A 20,700-nucleotide genomic window follows, 5' to 3' on the forward strand; every position below is an offset into this window, starting at 1 on the left:
GAGTGTATGAACAAGACAAGTGTACACGACCTAGCGGGAGTACCCTGACCTGAAGGTACTCCATTATGAATGTATTCAGGGTTAAAACTAGATATCTATGCCGTGCTTTCGGCTTTGGCGGTGGTCTGTGCTGGATCCTTAGTCGTAGACATGTGTTGGATTTGGGTTGAGCTGTACTTGGTAGCCCTTATATTGAGTAGATATCCCCCGATAGAGTCAACAAAGAGATCTTCCCTGGGTTATGACACGAGAATTGATAGAATAATCCTCCAGTTGCCAGTCAATCGACATCTGCCAAGGTCGCAGTCGACAATCTACACATGAGGATAGACCCAGACCGCCTTCCAGCCGATAAGCTAAACCCGTCATGGCGGAGCTAATCCCACTTGAAAGGATCGGCAGTACACTTGTCCCAGTGAGCTCTTCCAAAACAAACCCAGCGGCCCAACGACTTCTTCTTTTCACCATATCATCCTATTTTTTTTTTGAAGTGGTGTCACTCGTGTTGAGTTCTCCCTATCAGTTAGTCACCAGATATTATCTGATATCACTGCCAGAGCGGACTTACTTTCCGCATAAGGTCGTCTTCTTATCCGTCCCTGACGTCAGTTCTTTGGGCGCCGCATCCCTGCCGTTACGAAGATCGCCTCCCATATGTTGTTGTGATCTAGCCAACAACCATCGACCTTCCATGAGAACATGTCTCTTACAAGCTCCGCTGCGGCGGAAATTCTGACTGCCGCGGCTGTGGTCATAGAGAAACCAGACGACCCGCACGAGCCACGCTGGGGGGATCAGACTCGCGGGCAACGCGATCTCTACACTCAACTCGTGCTGAGTCTAGCGCTCGGGTTGACTGCTTTTTTTGCCTTCTGTGTATGTCCACTTATACCGTGGTGGTTTCTTAACCAAAAGCTCACCTTGTTCTAGATACTACGACCGAAATGGACCGAACTGTACGCTGCCCGACGACGACAACGCTGCGCCGCCTCACACCTCCCGGAACTCCCGGACAGTCTTTTCGGTTGGATCCCTGCGCTATACAGGATAACGGATGAGGATGTGCTGCACTCTGCCGGCTTAGATGCCTATGTTGTATGTACACGGTTTTCATAATGGTCAGGAGTCGAACAAGCTAACCCATCGGCGACACAGCTCCTTTCGTTCTTCAAATTCTCGATCCGACTTCTGCTTGCACTCCTTCCGATCGCCGTCCTGATCCTCCTCCCCGTCCATTACAAGTTTACCGGTAAGAATGGGATCCCGGGCTGGGACGGGAGTGAGCCACTCGACGACAAGGATCAGTTAATGCTGGATCCCAGTTATCTGTCCATGTACGTGGTATTCGGCTACATATTCAGTGGCCTGACGATCTACCTACTGCTCCGTGAAACGGACAACGTCATCAGGACGCGACAAAAGTATCTCGGGAATCAGGCGAGCACGACAGATCGGACCATCCGTCTATCAGGGATCCCCCCGGAGATGCGGTCTGAGGAGTCGATCAGGGATTTCATGCAAGGCCTACACGTTGGGAAGGTTCAGAGTGTGACGATTTGTCGGGACTGGGGCGCCCTTGAGCATTTGGTTGAGAAGCGAATGAAGATTATACGGTATTTGGAGCGCGCTTGGGCTAAGCATGTGGGCTATAAGCGCGTGAAGCTGGACGAAAGCCAGCTACCACTGGTACAACACCGGCGGCGGCGTGGCGCCAGTCTGCTATCAGAAGACGACAGTGAACGAAGGCAACTCCTGTCGGACAACGGACGGTCGCATACCACCGACGATGCGAACGCACGGCCAACGATTCGTCTCTGGTATGGACCACTCAAACTGCGCTACCGCACCGTGGACGAGATCGATTACTACGAAGAGAAACTGCGAAGAATCGACGAGGCGATCAAACACGCTCGCAAATTGATCTATCCTCCTACCGAGCTGGCCTTTGTGACAATGGAGTCTATCGCCGCCTCCCAGATGGTTATACAGGCAATCCTGGACCCGCATCCGATGCGCCTGCTGGCAAGATTGGCGCCCGCGCCAGCGGACGTTGTCTGGAAGAACACATACGTGCCGCGTTCCAAACGGATGATGCGGTCCTGGTCGGTGACTATCTTGATCGGCTTTCTGACTATCTTTTGGTCGGTGCTGCTCGTTCCCTTTGCATCCTTGCTGGAGTTGAAAACCATCGAAAAATTCTTGCCCCAGTTCGCCGACCTGCTGGCTCGCCATCCGGTCTTGATGTCCCTGGTTCAGACCGGTTTACCGACACTGGGTCTGTCACTCATGACTGTCATTGTCCCTTATTTGTATAACTGTACGTAAGCTCTTTGCCAGGCGGGTGGACACTACTGACCGAATGCAGGGCTATCGCATATGCAAGGAATGACGTCGCGCGGCGACATTGAGCTGTCGATCATCTCGAAGAATTTCTTTTTCTCCTTTTTCAACCTCTTCCTTCTCTTCACCGTCTTCGGGACCGCGTCCACTTTTTACGGTGTCTGGGAGAACCTGCGCGATGCGTTTAAAGACACCACCACGATCGCGTATACCTTGGCGGGGTCCTTGGAACAATTGACTCCGTTCTACGTGAATCTCCTGGTTCTCCAGGGCGTGGGGATTTTCCCTTTCCGCTTGTTGGAGTTTGGGAGCGTGGCAGCGTATCCATTCCGTCTCTTCAGGGCCAAAACGCCACGGGAGCATGCTGAGTTGTCGGCACCGCCCGAGTTCAGCTACGGTTATTCCATTCCGCAAACGATCCTGATCTTCAACATCTGCCTGGTATATAGCGTTTTCCCGAGCTCCTGGTTGATTTGTCTCTTCGGGCTAGTCTACTTCACGATCGGACAGTTCATTTACAAATACCAGCTGTTGTACGCCATGGACCATCAGCAACACTCCACCGGACGGGCATGGCCCATGATCTGCCACCGAGTCCTGGTTGGTCTGATGCTGTTCCAGCTTGCAATGGTTGGCATTCTCGCCTTGCGGAAGTCAATTGCCCGGTCTTTGCTCTTGGTCCCCTTGCTGGCCGGAACTGTGTGGTTCAGCTACTTCTTCGCGAGCAGCTACGAGCCCCTCACCAAGTTCATTGCTTTGAAGAGCATCGGCCCAGAGAGTACTAGTAGTGGAGAGATCTCGCCTTCCTCATCCGCAACTTTCTCCCCTCCGTCCGGCCTTGACCGCGACTCCCTTCCCATCCGGATCGGCGGGCAAGCGCTGGGCCTCCGGTTGAATAAATACGTCAACCCCAACCTTATCCTCCCTCTGCATGATGCCTGGTTTCCAGGGCGCGGTGCTATCCACTTTTCTCACCACGAGACTCCGAACGACTTTGCAGTCTAAGCTTGCCATAGTGGCTAGCTGATAGCGCTGTAATCGTACACAACTCACTATGCCTTCAGTATTATGCCGACTTCACGGATATGTGCCGTTTCGCATTTGACACTGACTTTCCTCCATCCCCCCCCAACAACAACAACACTAAGAACAACAAAAGATGATTATCGTTCCTTATTTCACGATATACGACCGCTACGCCATTCTAGGATCTGATTCCTATCTGATTTACGGGCTCACGTATCATGTATACTAACGTTTTGGATCTCCCCTTTTTTGCATTTTGCATTCTTCATGAGCGATTCGGATCCCGGACTTGTATTGTTGATTTCGCCGAATTATTGACTTTGAATTATTTAGAGCAGTGTGTCGAGGTATGAGTGTTACCTTGCTATATGTATTTACTTTGCAATACTATGTTTCATAGAGAACCTGCCACTTTAGTGAGCGTACTTATAGGCTTCATGAGACACCATGATTGACCTCTTAGTATGTACACAGTGAGTACCAATGTAGTACTTGGTAACTAGCCATGTAACTTCCAATCTACTTAATTGTTCTGTTATACAGGCATTTGAGTGAATGGAGATGGTCGAGTATTGATACAGCTCGCGCACATGCAAGAACTGTGACGTCCTGTGGAATTTCCACCATCTTTCATAGTAGATACTCGAGGTATAACTTCCTAGCAAAGGAATGCCCAACTCATCATGTGTGATGGACAACGTGAAGAGAGAAGAAAGGAGATGATGGATCATTCCTGGGCGGTGAGGAGATGTTGTCCTTGCAGACTTGTCTCTCTCTCTCGCTCTCCTTCCAAATTCTTCTTCTCGACCGCATGCGACAAAACGATGTCTCTGCCCACATTCCATCCCCTTTCATTCCTCATTCCTGCTAGTTCAACTCACGATTTAAGATCAATTGTGGATCAGGGTTGATTCCAGCATTCCATCCGATTCAGAATGCCACGGGATCTAAAGGCTGAATAAATCCTGCTAATACCACCGTCTTGGCCTGGGATACTACTCTATCTTACTTTGGACATCACCTCACTCGTCCATCGTCTCATGCCATGTCTCCACTCCGCTGGCTGACCCAGCGATCGGCCATGTCGGCCTTACCAGAACCCGCCGCTGATTGCTCGTGGAACTTTCGCGCCCCCCATCAACCACCCGCAGATCGTCACTAACGGGGATCCACTTTTCTTCGACAGCCTGGTCTCAGTCGCTCGGATCAGTTCAAATCAAACGCCCCCAGCTTTGGATGCAGTCCCTGGCTTCGGAGCCTTACTTGCCGTCGACGTCAGAATGGGTAACATGGAAAAAAGATCCCGTGCCAGCCGTGGAGAGCTCCAAAGAGTAGCATTATTTCTACAGCTGCTTTCGTTTTCCGCTAGATTCTATACTATTCACATTTGCGCCTTCACTTGTGCTTTCGTTCCTTTTGTACATTAGACCATCGTACAGTCTTGCCTTTCACGTCATTTGCGTTTCTATGTGTTCGACTTATTCGAGCCATATCAACAATCTTCAAGATTTTGTGTGTCGTGGTAAATTCCCCACTCGCGCCTGCAAAGCCTTGTGGTTATCACATACTGACCAGCTTCAAAGGTAAATCGGATTCGGGCAGGATCTCTAACGCTGCAGATTAGGATTGAGGACAGAACATGATCATTAGCGCTTAGACTCCTACTCTTATAAAGCGGTTCATCGAAGTCAATGTTCTATCTTTGCAACAAGATATAAAAGGTTGATCAATTCCGTCTGCTCTCGATCGTGAAGGTTGGCCAATCCTTGCTACTATCATCTGGCCCTTCCTACCCGTGTGCGGCACCTGGCTGGAATTGTGCATACAAGTTTCCTACATGACCTCTTTTCCATGAAGAACATGTCTTTGTGCACCCCTCTAGACTCGGATTTCGGTTCTACATCGAAGCCAAGTTGCGGATGGGATGCATGTGCAGTAATTACTACTGAATCCGGTTCTATGAACAACCACGATTGCATGGTTCATGTCCCGCATTGCCCATCCTCACCACTGGATCAAAATACTCTCGCCCCAGAAATCCCATCCGCTGTAGTCAGGAGGCTTCTTGGTATCATTCCCCGCGAGTCTCGACAGTCATTGCGGTTAACATGCAGATCCTGGGCTCGCACGATCGACAAAGCAGCACCCCCGGTGCGTCCAGCAGCGAACATCACACCTCCAGAGATTTTGATACAGATATTTTTCATGCTGAGCCCACGAGATTTCGATAATGCCCGACGCACATGTTCCCAATGGATGCGGGTAAGCTTAAATGAAGGCCTCCTGGAGTGCATGCTCAAACGCGCTGGCTGGTGGGACTCGTGGCAGCGCGACTGCCGGACAGAGATCCTATCTGACTCGCTGGACGAGAGTCTTGCGTGGAGGATGAGCAGACGCTTTGCGACGGAATGTGTCCTATCTGGGCGGAAAATGAACGTGGAGAGGCCAGGCTTTTTGACGACATGTTCCGTGGACTTCTCTAACCTTTCATACGGACGACCAGAGCGTACCGCCAAGTCACTCCGTGCAGATATGAACGACCACCGACACGCGAGTCGGGGGAAATCCAAGTTCCACGTTAGCAACTGCGGCCACTATCTCCTGGTCACTATGGACTGCAGGATTTACGTTTACCATCTGCTCACCAAAAAGTTCGGGAGCCGTCTACAACTCAATGCAGAAGACGAAAAGGAAATGGACCTAGCTCTGCTTGCTTGCGTGACTTGTCCATTGGGGGTGGTCACAACTACTATGGATACAAGCGGCTCGAAGTTGGTTCTTGCGGCATTGCTGCGAAATCGTGTGGGGATGGTGTGCGACCTAACTGCTCCGAATGATGCTGAGGGCGAAAATTCAAAGCATTTTGCCCCCTTGGGTTCTCCTAGGGCAGGTGGCTCGCCTATGCGAAGGGGGACGCCTAGTATGGAATTGACTGCCCAACACTACTTTCACGACGTTTGCTCCACGGAAGATCGCCCGCGCAGCATTGCTATCTGCCCAGGCCGTCACTGTGTGGCTTTCGGCTGCGGTACTAGTGTCGAGCTGCATTGGATCGATGACAAGACCAACCGTGAATGCCGCCAGCAGTTCCCAATGTCGCAGCCCTCCGAAATCCTCCATTTTCTTCCCAAACAGTCAGAATCTCCGGCTGACTTGCGGCTCATCTCGTCACTGGCTGGCCCAGCGACGCCCAGCTGCCACTGCCACTCGGCGTCACAGGGAGAAAGACATCGGCCTTGTCCTCTGCGTCTCTTGGCGGATGTGCAATGCTTTACGCGATGGACCCCGGAACAGAACAGCAGTCTGAGCCTGCTCAGAGCAACTCATTGCCACCACTACCGCGCGATTCCCATCAACGATGGCCTGCACATTCTGTTCATCGAGCCGCGTACCAATCTGCTCTGTATCGGCTCTGATGCCCCTATTGGCGGATCCACGAGCCTCACAAGGGCTCTCGTTTGTGTCCCACCACCTTCCAACCACACCACGCACGGCATCAGGGAGGAATTAGCGCCTACGATATTCGCAGCAGGATCTGACCTCGGATGGGGTTTACGAATAGTTGCCGCCTACGGGGACCGGGTCGTCCTGTATTCCGTGCCTCTTGACGTCTTCAACGTCATCCGAAAGGAGCGCGAGAAGCAAGGAGAGAACGTCATCGGCGACAGCGACCTCGCGAGAGACTGGTTTCTAGACAACAACCACAGATCCCAAAAGCGCCGCGACAGCCTGGTCCAAAACCAGAACGGTGACTGGGAATCATTGCTCAGCGTCAGCTACCGACCCACGGCCACAATGTGGCCGTTCAAGATCTACGGCAAGCAGATCGGTCGTATGCCAAACGTCGTCGAACTAGCCATCCAAACTTCCTCCGGCGGAGCCCGTATCTGGGCGTTCGGCGCATCAGGCAAAACGAACATCATCGACGTGGATACGTTCACTTCACCCGCCCAGCAAGCCTCAGACATCCCATACAAGCTCCTCACCGTCGGCACAGGTGGCAACATCGCGTCTGCCAAACTAATCGATCGAGTCGAGGCCGGTTTCTTATCGCCGGGATCATCTCGCAAGCGCAAACGCGACGCATCATGCGACGACAATTTCGGCGGTCAATACTCATGCGTGCATCGACACCAGCATCGCCATCGCGCTACACCTGATGGACATTACCCTACACGTTATGACCTTGCACATACCGGTATGCCCGCTTCTAAACGACGTACCTCGTTCGCGGCATGTATAGTTGATCTTAAGATTCCTGAGCTGAGTACGCGAGAGGGAAGATGGGTTGATAATTGTTTTTGATTTTTACATTTCTCTTCTTCTCTTCTTCTCTTCTTCTCTTCTTCTCTTCTTCTTTCTTTTCCCCTTGGATACATCTCCTTCCGGACAAGACATAGCGTGGCGTGAATTTCTCTATCTCTTATCATATGTTGTCCTTGTCAACCGGTATAAGGGTGTATGTATATGTCTATGTATACTATTATACTATCATGCTCGAGAGAAATGTATTTATCTATGTATGTATCTACAAATTGAAAAAGATCCTAGCGGAACATGACCAGCACCAGCACATACACGCAGACACCTCTTTTGCATATACGTTCATAATATTATCAATATGGTATCACTTTTACAAGTAGTTGTTGCCCTTATCCAAGCCGTCCATTAGTCCACTTCAGTCCACTTTGCTTGGGAGAGGACACAAAAACAAGTCAAGAAAAGACGAGAATAGATGAAAAGGAAAAGAAAAAAAAAAAAAAAAAGAAAAAAAGGAAAACGAAAATGCCGTCTCCCTGCTTCTGATCCTCTCGGGTGGTATATAAAGTAAATAGGTATTCTACATCATGTTGTCGTCGTCATTGGACTGCTTTAGACGCCTTTGTAAGGAAGGCGCTGTGGGCGGGTAGGGTAGCCCCAGCTGGTGGTGGCTACAGATGAGCTCCAGGCTTATCTGCTTTTGAAAATATAAACAGAAAGAAAAAGGAAAGAACGACAAAGAACAACCCCTGAACCCTATCGAAAGAACCAACCAAATACATCGAACAAACCCTAGATTCAAGTTTGAAACCCATAGAAAATCCCATTAAACCACGTATCGAAATCGATAGCCATCTCAGCCGCCGGCGCAAACGACGCATTATTGTTAAGGTCTAATCCAACGCCGACGTCCGCGTGGCTGCTGGTTGTGTCTGCGCCGGCGAGGATGCCGTCGCTGTCGGATCCTAGAGTTAGCTGTCTGAGCGCGGAGTACTCGACGATGATGCGGTTGAAGTCGATTGACTTTGAGGGGGGTTGGGTCTGCGACGGATCCGTAGAGGACTGCTCGGCGAGGAAGATGGCATCGATGAGGGCGACGCCACGCTGGGCGAGGATGTCCCCTGTGCGGGTGGCGAGGCGGCCTCGTGCGCCTTCTATCGCGCCGGTGTAAATTGGGGCGAGCTGTTTGTGGTTTGAAGGCAGGGTGTTGACTTCGAAGCAGAGGATTATGGCGGCGGTGATGCAGAACGCAGTGTGTGTCCAGATGGAGGTTTCGTCTTCCTTGACGATGGTTTCGTGCTCGCGGAGGATGGTGCGCGCGGCGGCGACGCAGGTGCGGCGCGTGTGCTGGTAGGCTTGCGAGTGGAAGGAACGGAAGAGGAACGGGCGGTGGATCATGATGATCTTCTCGGCGGAGGTGATGGCCAAGCTGCGTCGGGCGATGTTCAGCCATGGGACCTGTGCTTCCTTGGCTCGGTCGCGCCGCAGCATGAACGACGGAATGTCTTTGACGACGGCGCGCATCTTCCGGTCGACTTCGAGGATGTGCTCGTACTGCTCTCGGATGGGCTCGCGGTGTTTCATGGGGCCCAGTCCGTCTACCAAGCCCGGCATTAGGAGGGCGAGTCGTACGAGAACGCGGACGTACGTGCTGATCGTTGGCACTGACACTGGCTTGTCGACCAGATCGTGGTCGTCTGCATTCAGCGGGGGTCCGGTGGAGTACTGCATGGGGGAGATGCTGTAGGTGTCGGTGAAGGGGATGGCGAAATGATCTTGGATGATCATCTGGCACCAGACCCGTTTTCCAACTTCCCGTTCAATGCGCTCGCACCAATCCTCGCGAGTCTGCACTTGAGGCTTCGCGTGGTCTTCGATTTTATGAAGCCCCAGACACTCCGCAATACGGACCGCGGAATTGAAGAGCGTCGCGTTGAGCTGGCTCAAGCCAAGATTGTGCGCCACCTCCGTGGAAATGACAATGGCCTGCACCGAGTATATAGAAATGTTCTTCAGGAAATGGGAGCTGTACAGCACCTGCACCATCGCGGCGAACAGGTCCTGGGCCGACTGTATGGTGTCGAGGTCTACATCCAGGACCGCCTTGAACTTGTCACTATTCTGCATCGAACACACCGCGGAGCTCAGGACGGACAGGTAGAGAGCCATCCAGAGTGGATGGTCGCATCGCCCCGTCTTCCAGAACACGTCGCATTGCTCCAGGAAAGTGGGCGAATGCAGACAATTGTGGTGCCACGCAACGTGGCTGATGTGGAAATTCACGAGCTTCTCCGCCGCAAAGGAATCCGGCACTCGAATCACAGATTCTCCAACATATCCGAAAAACTGGAACGCTTGGCTGTTGAGGGTTAACCGCTCTACGCCTTCTCTACGGTACTGGCAAGCGCATCGCCGGTGCGGGAAGCAGCCGGACGAATTGCGGTCCCAGGCCAGATGCTCGAGGGCCGTGAGGAGCGACGAATCCGCCTGCCCGACGGCGCCTGCGCCCTCCCCGGTATCCAGATGCAGGGGGCCCTCGTGGGTGCCACTTTCCGGTATTGACTCGGGAGCCTCCGAAGGCATGATGGCATCGTCTACTTGAGCGGATTCATCGCCCGACTGGAGTTGCGCAATGCGACTTTTGACCCGCTGGACGGTGGCACGCAAGCCCTCCGCCGACGGCACCTCGAGATCCGCTATGACGGAGTTGAGGAAATTAATCTCCGCGGCATGTCGCACCGTGTTCTGCCGGATGTGGACGATCTCTCTAGAGCAGTGCAGGTTGAGCCGTCGACATCGCGAACAGGGAATCTGCTTATCGCACTTCCTCTTTCGCTTTGTGCATTCTAGACATTACACATTCAATTAGGTGTGCCCTTGAGGTATGTATGTTTTCTTTGGAGGCGCAGACAGTGTCAGGGAAGGTCCCTACCTCGACAGGCGAGGGGTCGACGTTGTGTAACTCGCACCGTAGCAGGATCGACAGGGGCGGAGTCTGTTGGGGCTTGGGCTGACATACGTGCTTCTAGATCATCGATCAATCAAGCTGGTGGAATCGACATGTCAATAGTACGGATCAATAGTAGACAAGGCGTTAATAATCCTTGGGGGGTTGGTTGGCAAGATGAGAGTGTGGGACAACAAATGATGTGAAGTTGGTGGATCAAGTGTTGGCGGCGCGGGAGAGTTGGGTCGTCTCGCCCGCACGTGATCCGGCGTCGCTTCGATCCTGGCTGGTTTCAAGTGGGACGTGAAGCGACCCACGCGATCGACTAGCCTCTTTCTTCGGTCTCCACTGAGAAAGTGGAGGTCTCGCAGTCCCTGACTGTTGACATGCATGAGTGTATCACTCTTTGATCACTCGTCGACACAGGATATCTACTAAGGGCGTCCATTCGGCACATGGATAGTACCTTTTCTGACTGTCATGTCATACTCCTTACAATGACACTCGAATGGCTTCATCACAGCTACACAGAACTAACACATCAAAGTTAGATCCTGTCCTCCCAATCCTCATGTCATGCACCAGCTAGTCACAGTCCACGGCGCGTTCGTCCCACGACATATCGCAATAGTACCCTTCGGCCATGAATTCCTCCGCCCAAACCATATACTCTATGCCGCAGTTTCATAGGACAGCGCATCATTGTATAGTCAGCCGAGGTATACACCTTTCAGCGAATATCGCAACACGTGGTTGACGCGCGAACCAAAGACGATGGCCCCGGGTGAACGCCGTACCGGACTCTATATGCGGGATGAGATACGGCTCGTCGAACATACACACGGAGGATCAAGCCGTAGTATCTACAGTATTTCACGAGGAAAGGCTGTTCAAAGGACATCCGACCCGTGAAATAAACTCGACCATTGTAGCCTCGACGTGGTCACATGAATTGAGACTGTCTCGCTGGAGCCACAGACCAAAGCAGCTCACTCTTGACTCCACGGGACAGAGATCCCAAGTTATCAAAATCGTCATTTCATAGTACATCGTCTTGAGTATAGGTTCTTGACAATTGTCGATATCTCCTTTGCTAACTCTAATTTCTCCTACGTGGGTGTATAATAGAAATCACTCCATGCTGTGGTGTTTTATACTAGGATACAGGAACTAGAATGAATGTCCATGGTAGACAGGCAAGACATGCGAAATAGACCAAGCAAATTGGAAACATCTATCGCAGGCCATGTCCTGGTATGGTCATCAAACTTCATTGTTTCTACAACTTCTCGTGGACTAGTAAGAAGATACAAAAGGGTAATGGATATCTCAACCCCCTGCTGGGTTCAACCTCCCCGAAAATGCTAAACTCTTGCTTTTCACTGACCGACGGCTATGGCAGTCTCGGAAAGACGCGCGTTCCCCATCGCAGAGCATGAATAAACGTATCAACATAACACTCGCTTGATTTTATTTTTTCATCAAAAGAAAAATGAAAGACATCAGAATACAAAAACTTTACTGGGAGCCCAGTTTCTCTCTCCGGGCACGAACAGCCTGGGCAAGGTTGTCGAGGGTCGACTCGGTGTCTTCCCAGTTGATGCAAGCATCGGTGATACTGACGCCGTACTTGAGGCCGGCCTTGCCCTCGGCGGGGACCTTCTGGTTACCTAGAAAGAAGTCAGTCGAGGACACAGGAAATGCCAATGGTGGAAAGGAAGAGGACATACCCTCGTTGATGTTGCTCTCGATCATGACACCCATGATGGCATCCTCACCCGCGGCGATCTGCTCGGCCAGCACGGCGGCGACCTTGGGCTGGTTCTTGTGGTTCTTCTGAGAGTTGCCGTGGCTGCAGTCGACCATGAGACGGGCGGGCAGGCCCTGCGCCTGCAGCTTGGCCTTGGACTCCTGGATGCTCTGGGCGTCGAAGTTGGTGCCCTTCTTACCGCCACGCAGGATGACGAAGCAGTCGGGGTTGCCGACGGTGCCGATGATGGCGACCACGCCGGGCTTGGTGACGGACAGGAAGTGGTGGGGGTGCTTGACGGAGCCAATAGCGTCCACGGCGACGTCGAGGGTGCCGTCGGTGCCGTTCTTGAAGCCGACGGGGAAGGACAGACCGGAGGCCAGTTCACGGTGGACCTGCGACTCGGTGGTGCGCGCACCCACGGCACCGACGGAGAGACAGTCGGCCAGGAACTGGGGGGAGATGGTATCCAGCATCTCGCTGGCGAGGGGCATGCCCTTGTTGGTCAGGTCGACGAAGAGCTGGCGGGAGGTGCGCAGACCCTTGTTGATGTTGAAGCTGTTGTCGATATCCGGGTCGTTGATCAGACCCTTCCATCCGACCGTGGTCCGGGGCTTCTCCAGGTAGGAGCGCATGACAATCAGCAGCTCATCCTTGTGCTTCTCCTTCAGCGCCAGGAGCCGGTCGCAGTAGTCGAGGGCCATGGCCGGGTCGTGGATGGAGCAGGGGCCGATGACCACCAGAAGACGGCGCTTGTCGGTATCGGTACCCTGGACGACGGCGACGGCCTCGGCACGGGCGTCGATCACCGTCTGTTTGGCCTTGTCCGACAGGGCGATCTCATGTTGCAAAAGGTTAGGGGGCGTGAGAGGGTTGTATCCCTTGACTGTCGAAGTGTTAAACCTTGAGTCAGCGCACTCGATCATGATCGCAGGATCAAAACGGGGACCGTACTTCTCGAATCCTCCAAGGAATCATTCTGCCCAACGTTGGGATTCTCGATGAAGAACTAATGATCACAATCATTCTGCGTGAGTATTCAAGATCGCAATTGAGTTGGTTGCAGCGCATTGAGGAGTGTGACTCACCGACATGGTGGTGGTGTTGGTGGGGTTGAAGAGCTATGTCGGAGGCGGAGAGGGGGAAATAGTAGTCGTATAGTTAAGTAGTAAGTAGTAGGATGAGGGGCAAAATGGGCAGCAGCAATGAGTACTCTAGCTCAACACAGGCAAGAACAACAGATTCGACAATGAGAAACAACCAACGAGTCAATGGTTAAAAACAATTTGCGAAGGGGGGGGACTTGAGTATAATAAAGTATGACACACTCCAGACATCCACACTAGGGTTGACGAAATCTCCACTGGTTTTTTTTTAAGGCTCCTATGTCGGCGATCGACCTGCGTTCGGCGCACGTGATGTCGGCGGTATTCCGGGTGCGATCTGCCTTGGTGCCTGAGGGTGGTCACCCCATTGGCCGTGCTTCTCATTCGCTGCTCTCTGGTTGCGCCGGGCTCGGAGCATCAAGTTGGACCCTTCGGCCCATTAGTATTACACAGCTGTCCCTACTTGGGTTAGAGAGTGGGTATTCCCTAGTATTGCCTGTGCTGACCTTGTGCCCTACAGCTGTAAGCTTTTTATCGCCGACGAAACTATCCTCGGCATCAGAATTTCCAGCAATGACGTTTTCGGTGTCCATAAAATACACCACTATCAATAATGTAGTCTGATTGTATGCTGATGCGTACAAGACACAGGTTGAAACTCAAGGGTAACACGAAGACTCTGATGCGTGCTGACTGGATGGGTTCCCATGATCCGCTCACCCGTCCGAGGCCCTTTTTTTATTTGTTTATTTTGTAATTATTCCGAGGCTGACTGCACAGCGGAGGGATCTCAGCGTGGCGAAGGTCTGCTCGGTCTCTCCGAGCCACGTTTGAACACTTTCCACTCAGCGCTTGTGAGCAGCGATCTTTCGTTTGCTTCCAGGCGATCGGTAACCTCCCTGCAGATGTCGGCGTGGTGTCGTTGTACCCCCTCCATCCCCTCCCGGCACACTCTGATTTGCTCTTTCTGGGCCTCGAAGAGTTGATCCAGCACTCGGTGACACTGTCGACGATACGTCTCCAAGGCCTCGGTGATAGTCTTCCGCTCTTGCTCCAGTTGGCATAAAAGATACTCCTTGCCGTCAGCTGAGCCTATCTAGGCTAACTCATCAAGCGCGTGTCTGCCTTGGTCAGCTTACCTTGCTGGAGCCAGAAAATTCATTTCCTGTCATCTCTTGCACCGTCTGCAACAGTACGGGTTGATCCGTGGTAAGGCTCTCCTCCCTTTGGTGTTGACCTAGTCTTGGCTGGACTTGCAGCCTGTCACGACCCGGGGACAGCTTGTTTACTCGATCGGCGATATCTCTATCATCCTGTTGGGTCAACCCCGCATATGCTTCGGCGATTAGTACTGGGGGAGTCGCCTCATGACCATTGTCAAGACACCCTGCAATTGTGCAATCCATCGTATTGAAAGATGACTCATCCATACTAGAGTAGTCCGTGGTGTATTCCGATCTCACCACAGACGACTCTCTAGAAATGGCGCATTTCTCTCGTGCATAATTGTCCGAGTGGATACCGAGTTTTTCGCGGGAAACAAAAAAAGCACGAATCAGGTCATTTGATAATGACCGAGCCTGTGACACAATATCCGAGCTTGTAGGGTGAGCTAAGCTGCTACACTTGTCTATGGCTGAGATCGGTTCCTTTTTGGGCCAACTATACCGGCTATGGGATTGATGACCATGCTCTGTCTGTGGGAAAAGTCTCGGGCTTCCATTCCCGTCCACGATAGTTGTTCTCGAAATTTCACTTCGCCGTTTGGGATGCCTGAGCTGAGCTTGGGAATTAGCACGGAATATGTTAGACAGAGTGTCTGTCTCAACGGCTGGCGTTCTTTCGCAGGGCCTGATACTCACGGTGAGACCCCTTTCTTTCTCAACTGTGCTGCACTTCGTGCAATCATCGCCCCTCAATCCAGGAATTGAGTTCAACGGCCTTTTGTGGGTCTGACATGTAGAGTGCGTACGTGAGGAATTCTCTTCGAGGTTAACGTCAGAGTATCGGAGCTCCTCAGCTTTCGGTTTTTTGTCTAATGCCTCACTGTCAGGTCGGTTGCTTCCCTCTGTCAGTGCGTGCAGAACTTCCTCGGTATATTGTAGGCTAGGTTTTTCTGGTGGTACCAGAGTCGGCGTGCCAGTCCCATCAGTTACTTGAATACCTGTCACACATGTTGACTTGACGCTCTCAACATTGTATTTTTCCGCCGTAGGCACGATGTCTACATCTTGGGCGGTTGCTGGATGAGCAGGCGAAATTGTCTCCAAGGAGCCATTGTTGTCAATTTTCTCATTCGTATCAATATCAATGCTGCTTGCATCATGGTGGTCTACTTCGTGTGACGTAGCTGCGCTTCCTCGTAAAGCCGCTGCAAGCCTCTTTCCCATAGCCAACCCTCTTCCTTCATTTAAACTTTCGCGTTGCTCGAAATCTTGGCTTAGGTTCTTGTTCAACTCATTGTCCACCTTTCTCGCTCTATCGCCGTCGCTCTGTCCCAGGTCTGCGTCGGTATAGTGTATCTTTTCGGGTGTGCTTCCTGCCAGGTCACCGTCTTCATTGCACAGCATGGACTTGCTCGTGTCTGCAACATCCACAAGGGTGGTGTCAGTCTCAGCAAGAACCGCTGCGACTTCAATTCCTAGATCTGGCAATCCGTCGAGATTGCTGAATTGGGTTTGTTTGTCACCATCAGTGAGACATAGTCCGTTGTCACTAGTCATTTCAGTGTCCCCATACCTGTCATCTTGGGGTTGCTGGACGGTTTCGCTAGCAATGTCAAGTTGTAGACATGGTTTTGGCGCAGTCTCTACCTTCTTCTTTTTTTGGCTCTTTGTTTTCCTTGCACATGTTTTTTTCCCTGTGGCCAAAGACTTCGCCTTTGTAGGTTTCTGCCGTTTTACTGGTCCTTTGGGCTTCGGCTGAAATAAAGGTTCATCGCCGGGAAACGGAGATGATATCAGAGATGTTACAGAGGTGAACCCGACCCGGGAAAGACGCTTCGGTGGAGGCTCAGCTTCGTCCGCCTCATCGCTGGGCCGAAGGTCTTCATCCCAATCCACAGCCGCTTTCGAGTTCAAGTTATACACTTTTCTTTTCGGCCGTCGTAGCGGAAAAATCAGGGATTCTTGAGTATTCGGTAGAAGGCATTTGGAATTCCTTCGAAAGGACAAATCATGACTATCCTTCTCGCCCTGTGATTCGTTTTTTGCCACCTCAATACTCCTATCGGGAGACTTGACTCGTATGGTTTGTGGTGGGCTCTTGGACTTTTGTGGGCTAGTCAGTTGGCTTCGGTGTTTGCCTGTCTCTTCTGCAGCAGGTGTCATCATTTCGTATTCCATACTAATGTGCTCGCCTATCTCTAATCCCCGTCCCAGTGCTACGGATGGCAATTTGGACTGGTCTTCATTCGAGTATTCGGATACTCCCTCAAGCTGTTCTTTGATGGGAGTTTCCCGATTCTGTTCCTGTCTCTGGGACATGTCACATTTAGGTGGGCTTGCCTGGGTGATTTCAGCATCCCCTAGATGACTTGTCTCTTGATGCGAATGGCTTTCTTGGTTACTATCCCGCGAGATCCCAGTAATTGCTCCGTCAGGCCCCTGGGCTTCGTTGAAAATTAGACTCTCTTCGTGGGCTCTTTCATTAAGAGATTTCCGTGCGATCTCTTCTATTGAGTCCAAGGTTATAATCATGGACGAAGATCTTCGAATCATGGAGCCACTAGTGTTCGCCTGTGTATCTTCGCCGGTGAGTGAACGCATTCTCTCTTTTAGCTCCGACAGATCATCACTGGAGTCCATTCTTATCGTCAACTTGTCTCCTCTTTGTTTATGCCCATTTCTGAAAACAAGACTCGCGTCGTCAATATACAATATCAGGTGCTGGTTTTTGGCATCATTCATATTAAATGATGTATGGATGTATCGTGGGTTCGGAAACGATACTTCGAGATATTCGAAATACCCATTGCATTCATCTGCCGGGGAGTATATGAATGTCAATTCCGTAGGACTCAATGTTGCAAGCACCATGTTGTTCGCGAGACTCTTCATGTCTATACTGACAGACCGGAGAATACAAGTTGTCACCTGAGTCTGTAGGATCGACGACTGTTCTCTCGCACATACTATTGGACATCGTCCTATCATGGCCGCCATATCCGCGAGGAACCTCGGGGGATCGGACTGTATCTTTTCCAAATAGGTGGAAAACGGACTTTCAGTGACCGTTAAAACCAAGGTTGGGGTAGATTCCCGGCTGTCCGTCAAGGAAAGCAGTTTGTGAGTAATGAGGCCAGCGAAAAATCCTAAGACTGTGTTGTCTGGGACTGAATCGATCTTCATCCTGGGCACTATTAGTACTAACTGTGGCTTAGGTCATAGCCTGGCATACCATAAGGGCTTTAGGTCAACCTGGCCCAGTCCTTTCGATTCCAGTAACATGTCCACTAAGATTTTCCCTGCCTTGGCCACATGAGCTCGGTTCGTTTAATAAGTAGTTCATGAAATACCAGTTTTCGGCTGTGATCATCCCGCTGTCCATCGTGGAATATTTCTGACAGCTTATCGACGAGCTTCTTCCTAAGCTGGCGAGAAGATTCGTCAATCGGAAGGGAAATTTCGCCATCATGCCTAGGACCCACTGGATACCTGTCCTAATAAATGTCAGAGCCACTTGCGACATTACTTCAGAGCAGAGACAAACCATCAAAAGGTATAGGCCACGAGATTGGCAATCCCCGTTACCAGAATCGATCAAGAGGTATGCGATGTAGTGCAACGGATGGGTGCTCAAGGTGTGAATGATGTTATGCCGGTTTCCTTCTACAGCCAACAGAAGCTTACGATACAGACTCCGCTCATTGATCGATTTCTCGCGGTCCTGTAACGTTTCGACTATTTGACTTCAACGGCCCACACATCAGCAAAGTCCAGGAGAAAGGGTCAATGTCCAGGACAGACTGAATCCTAGTGATCACTTCCGTTCCTTCGGGGGATAAACACTCCAGCAATGAAGCCAACTCTTCCACTAAGAGTGCACTCTGCTGTTTGTCAAGTGCTGCTCTAGAGCCAGAACCCGACATGGTGTTTGAAATACACGGGTGGTTTCATTGATGGTTTGCAATCCAAGCACGATGGGGCGTCAGTTTCTATTACAAGAGAGATGGTTGAGCTTCGAGAGGTGATTGTTCATCACATGATGCACTGAAGTTATGATTGAACATATCTGCTTATGCTTGACCATATCTAGACCACCTTCTTCTACTAGAAGCAGAAGCACTGCTAATCTACTACTGCCATTTCCATCATGATTATGGAGCACCACTTTTGCACTTGAAGCAATAGACCGGAGCTAGTACGTACAGCCAGGATTCATCCCAGTACGGCAGAACAGGCTTAATTATTCAACAGGGTTGCCGTCATAAAAACACCCAATATCAATAAACCACGTCGGCAATATACTGCAAAATGGAATTAGGCATGACTGATGGTTATGAAAATGCTGACAATTGAAGCCCTCGGGAATTCCAGTTTCCGTTACCGAGCCGGCCTCGCTATTCCCCCGGGTTCCGACCCCAGAGATTGATGAGCGACAACTAACCAGCTTGGGCTTCAGCCGAGGACGTGGAAGGCCTAAACGATGGCTGACCACTCCGCTACATAATGCTTTGCTCGAATTTTCTCTGGAGACCGAACTAACATAAATAACAGATTTCCATAGGATACGTACGGGTTGACCGCAGTGCTAAACGAAGGACCTCAAAATGGCGCAGCCACATACTGATCACACCAAGATACAGAACCACCAAGACAACCATGGTGTTTCGTACTCTACGCAGTTCTCTCTCCCAGCAGATTCCGAAGTATCCCATCTTCCAGAAACAACCTCCCAAAGACAGCAGGCATCCATCGCAAAACATTCCCTCGAAAACGACGACCACCTACCCGAACACCTCCCGGAGAAGCTCGCCCACCAGCACGATGACGCCCTCCTCCAAGAACCCGAGGAAACAGTCCTCTACCTAGCCTACGGTTCGAACCTCAACTCCAAGACCTTCCTCGGCCGACGAGGCATCAAGCCGCTCTCCCAAATCAACGTCATAGTCCCAGAGTTGCGGCTGACCTTCGACATGCCGGGCCTCCCATACTTCGAGCCTTGCTTCGCAGCGACGAGATTCCGCGACCTCACCACCAAACACGAATCCAGCGCCGAAGACTCCCCCCTCATTGCCCATGACGACGGCGACGCCTACAACCCAAATAAGCCCCTCGTCGGCGTCGCCTACGAAGTCACCCTCACCGACTACGCCCGCATCATCGCCACAGAAGGCGGCGGCAGCGGCTACAAAGACGTCGTGGTCGACTGCCACCCTTTCCCCGAGCCGTACAACCCCAACGACCCCATCCCAGACATCCCTACCACCCCAACCTTCAAATCCCACACCCTCCTCTCCCCATCCAACAGCATCACGGCCTCGCGCGTGAAATCCCCCGCACGCTCTCGTCACCCCATAACCCGCCCCGAACTGGGCTACGCACAGCCCTCCGCGCGCTATCTCGGCCTGATCGTCAACGGCGCCGCCGAGCATGACCTCCCCGTTTCATACAGGCGCTACCTTGCGCAGCTGCCGCCGTACCGCGCGACCACGCTTCGACAGAAGATTGGCAGGGCGGTCTTCACAGCAGTCTGGGCCCCGCTGTTCCTGCCGATATTAGTTCTGAAACAGGTCTTTGCTGGGCCTGATGGGCGCAGTCCGGCGTGGCTGGTTTCGTATGAGCGGTTGGTGTTGCCGTCCATGTGGTGGTCTTATGATCATGTGTTTTTTAGAATCTTTGGGGATGGTGAACGGTCGGTTCAGAAGGTGGATTGAATGGGATATAGTATAGATGTGGGGAGGGTGGTGAGTTGTTGGTATATAAGGGTTTCTGCTTCTGCGAGTACATTTAAAGAAGAATTTTTGAGCTGTATGGAATTAGAGATACTGTAGATATCAAATTCTGGCTTCTATTTTGCGAAAATGTCAAGGTGTTGTTGCTTCCTTGTAGTATGCATGCGAACTCTACGAAGTTGTAAGCAGCAAACCTCAATAACATATAATATAATATAACAAAAGAGAATTGGTGGCATTGGATCTTGGAACAAAATTTTCAAGGAGAAAAAAATATCTAGGGTACAGATACAGGTGTCCTAAATAACATCTAACAAAACACGCAGCATAGACCAATGACTAGCAAAACAACCGCTGACAAGAGATGGAGAGTAAG

The 20,700-nt window shown here is 51.4% G+C and overlaps 6 protein-coding genes across 6 annotated transcripts; 3 read left to right on the plus strand and 3 right to left on the minus strand.

Annotated features, from left to right (window-relative positions):
* Positions 1 to 477: 477 nt before the first annotated feature.
* On the plus strand, positions 478 to 3,770 carry BDW47DRAFT_99279 (putative DUF221 domain protein). Its single transcript, XM_024820858.1, has 4 exons — positions 478 to 876; positions 931 to 1,095; positions 1,156 to 2,317; positions 2,366 to 3,770. Exons 1-4 carry the CDS (start codon positions 700 to 702, stop codon positions 3,343 to 3,345), a joined length of 2,484 nt encoding a protein of 827 aa, XP_024675568.1. The 5' UTR covers positions 478 to 699; the 3' UTR covers positions 3,346 to 3,770.
* Positions 3,771 to 5,571: 1,801 nt separating this feature from the next.
* On the plus strand, positions 5,572 to 7,671 carry BDW47DRAFT_122599 (uncharacterized protein; the record flags this gene model as incomplete). Its single annotated transcript, XM_024815871.1, has 1 exon — positions 5,572 to 7,671. One exon carries the CDS (start codon positions 5,572 to 5,574, stop codon positions 7,669 to 7,671), a length of 2,100 nt encoding a protein of 699 aa, XP_024675569.1.
* Positions 7,672 to 8,161: 490 nt separating this feature from the next.
* On the minus strand, positions 8,162 to 10,722 carry BDW47DRAFT_133086 (uncharacterized protein). Its single transcript, XM_024817736.1, has 2 exons — positions 10,559 to 10,722; positions 8,162 to 10,472 (listed from the first exon to the last, which is right to left on the minus strand). Exons 1-2 carry the CDS (start codon positions 10,641 to 10,643, stop codon positions 8,425 to 8,427), a joined length of 2,133 nt encoding a protein of 710 aa, XP_024675570.1. The 5' UTR covers positions 10,644 to 10,722; the 3' UTR covers positions 8,162 to 8,424.
* A 1,046-nt stretch (positions 10,723 to 11,768) lies between these two features.
* BDW47DRAFT_56194 (3-deoxy-7-phosphoheptulonate synthase) lies at positions 11,769 to 13,631 on the minus strand. Its single transcript, XM_024819315.1, has 4 exons — positions 13,412 to 13,631; positions 13,278 to 13,332; positions 12,304 to 13,209; positions 11,769 to 12,243 (listed from the first exon to the last, which is right to left on the minus strand). The coding sequence occupies exons 1-4, from the start codon at positions 13,415 to 13,417 to the stop codon at positions 12,092 to 12,094; spliced, it is 1,119 nt and encodes a 372-aa protein (XP_024675571.1). The 5' UTR covers positions 13,418 to 13,631; the 3' UTR covers positions 11,769 to 12,091.
* Positions 13,632 to 14,219: 588 nt separating this feature from the next.
* BDW47DRAFT_133088 (uncharacterized protein) lies at positions 14,220 to 18,518 on the minus strand (the record flags this gene model as incomplete). Its single annotated transcript, XM_024817737.1, has 9 exons — positions 14,220 to 14,525; positions 14,569 to 14,742; positions 14,782 to 14,850; positions 14,893 to 15,252; positions 15,292 to 17,779; positions 17,828 to 17,898; positions 17,946 to 18,089; positions 18,122 to 18,338; positions 18,397 to 18,518. 9 exons carry the CDS (start codon positions 18,516 to 18,518, stop codon positions 14,220 to 14,222), a joined length of 3,951 nt encoding a protein of 1,316 aa, XP_024675572.1.
* Positions 18,519 to 18,955: 437 nt separating this feature from the next.
* On the plus strand, positions 18,956 to 20,390 carry BDW47DRAFT_99290 (uncharacterized protein). Its single transcript, XM_024820859.1, has one exon. It carries the CDS (start codon positions 19,200 to 19,202, stop codon positions 20,304 to 20,306), a length of 1,107 nt encoding a protein of 368 aa, XP_024675573.1. The 5' UTR covers positions 18,956 to 19,199; the 3' UTR covers positions 20,307 to 20,390.
* The last annotated feature ends 310 nt before the right edge of the window (positions 20,391 to 20,700 follow it).

The sequence above is a fragment of the Aspergillus candidus genome (genome assembly GCF_002847045.1).
Source record: "Aspergillus candidus strain CBS 102.13 unplaced genomic scaffold BDW47scaffold_4, whole genome shotgun sequence".
Classification (NCBI taxonomy): Eukaryota; Fungi; Ascomycota; class Eurotiomycetes; order Eurotiales; family Aspergillaceae; genus Aspergillus; species Aspergillus candidus.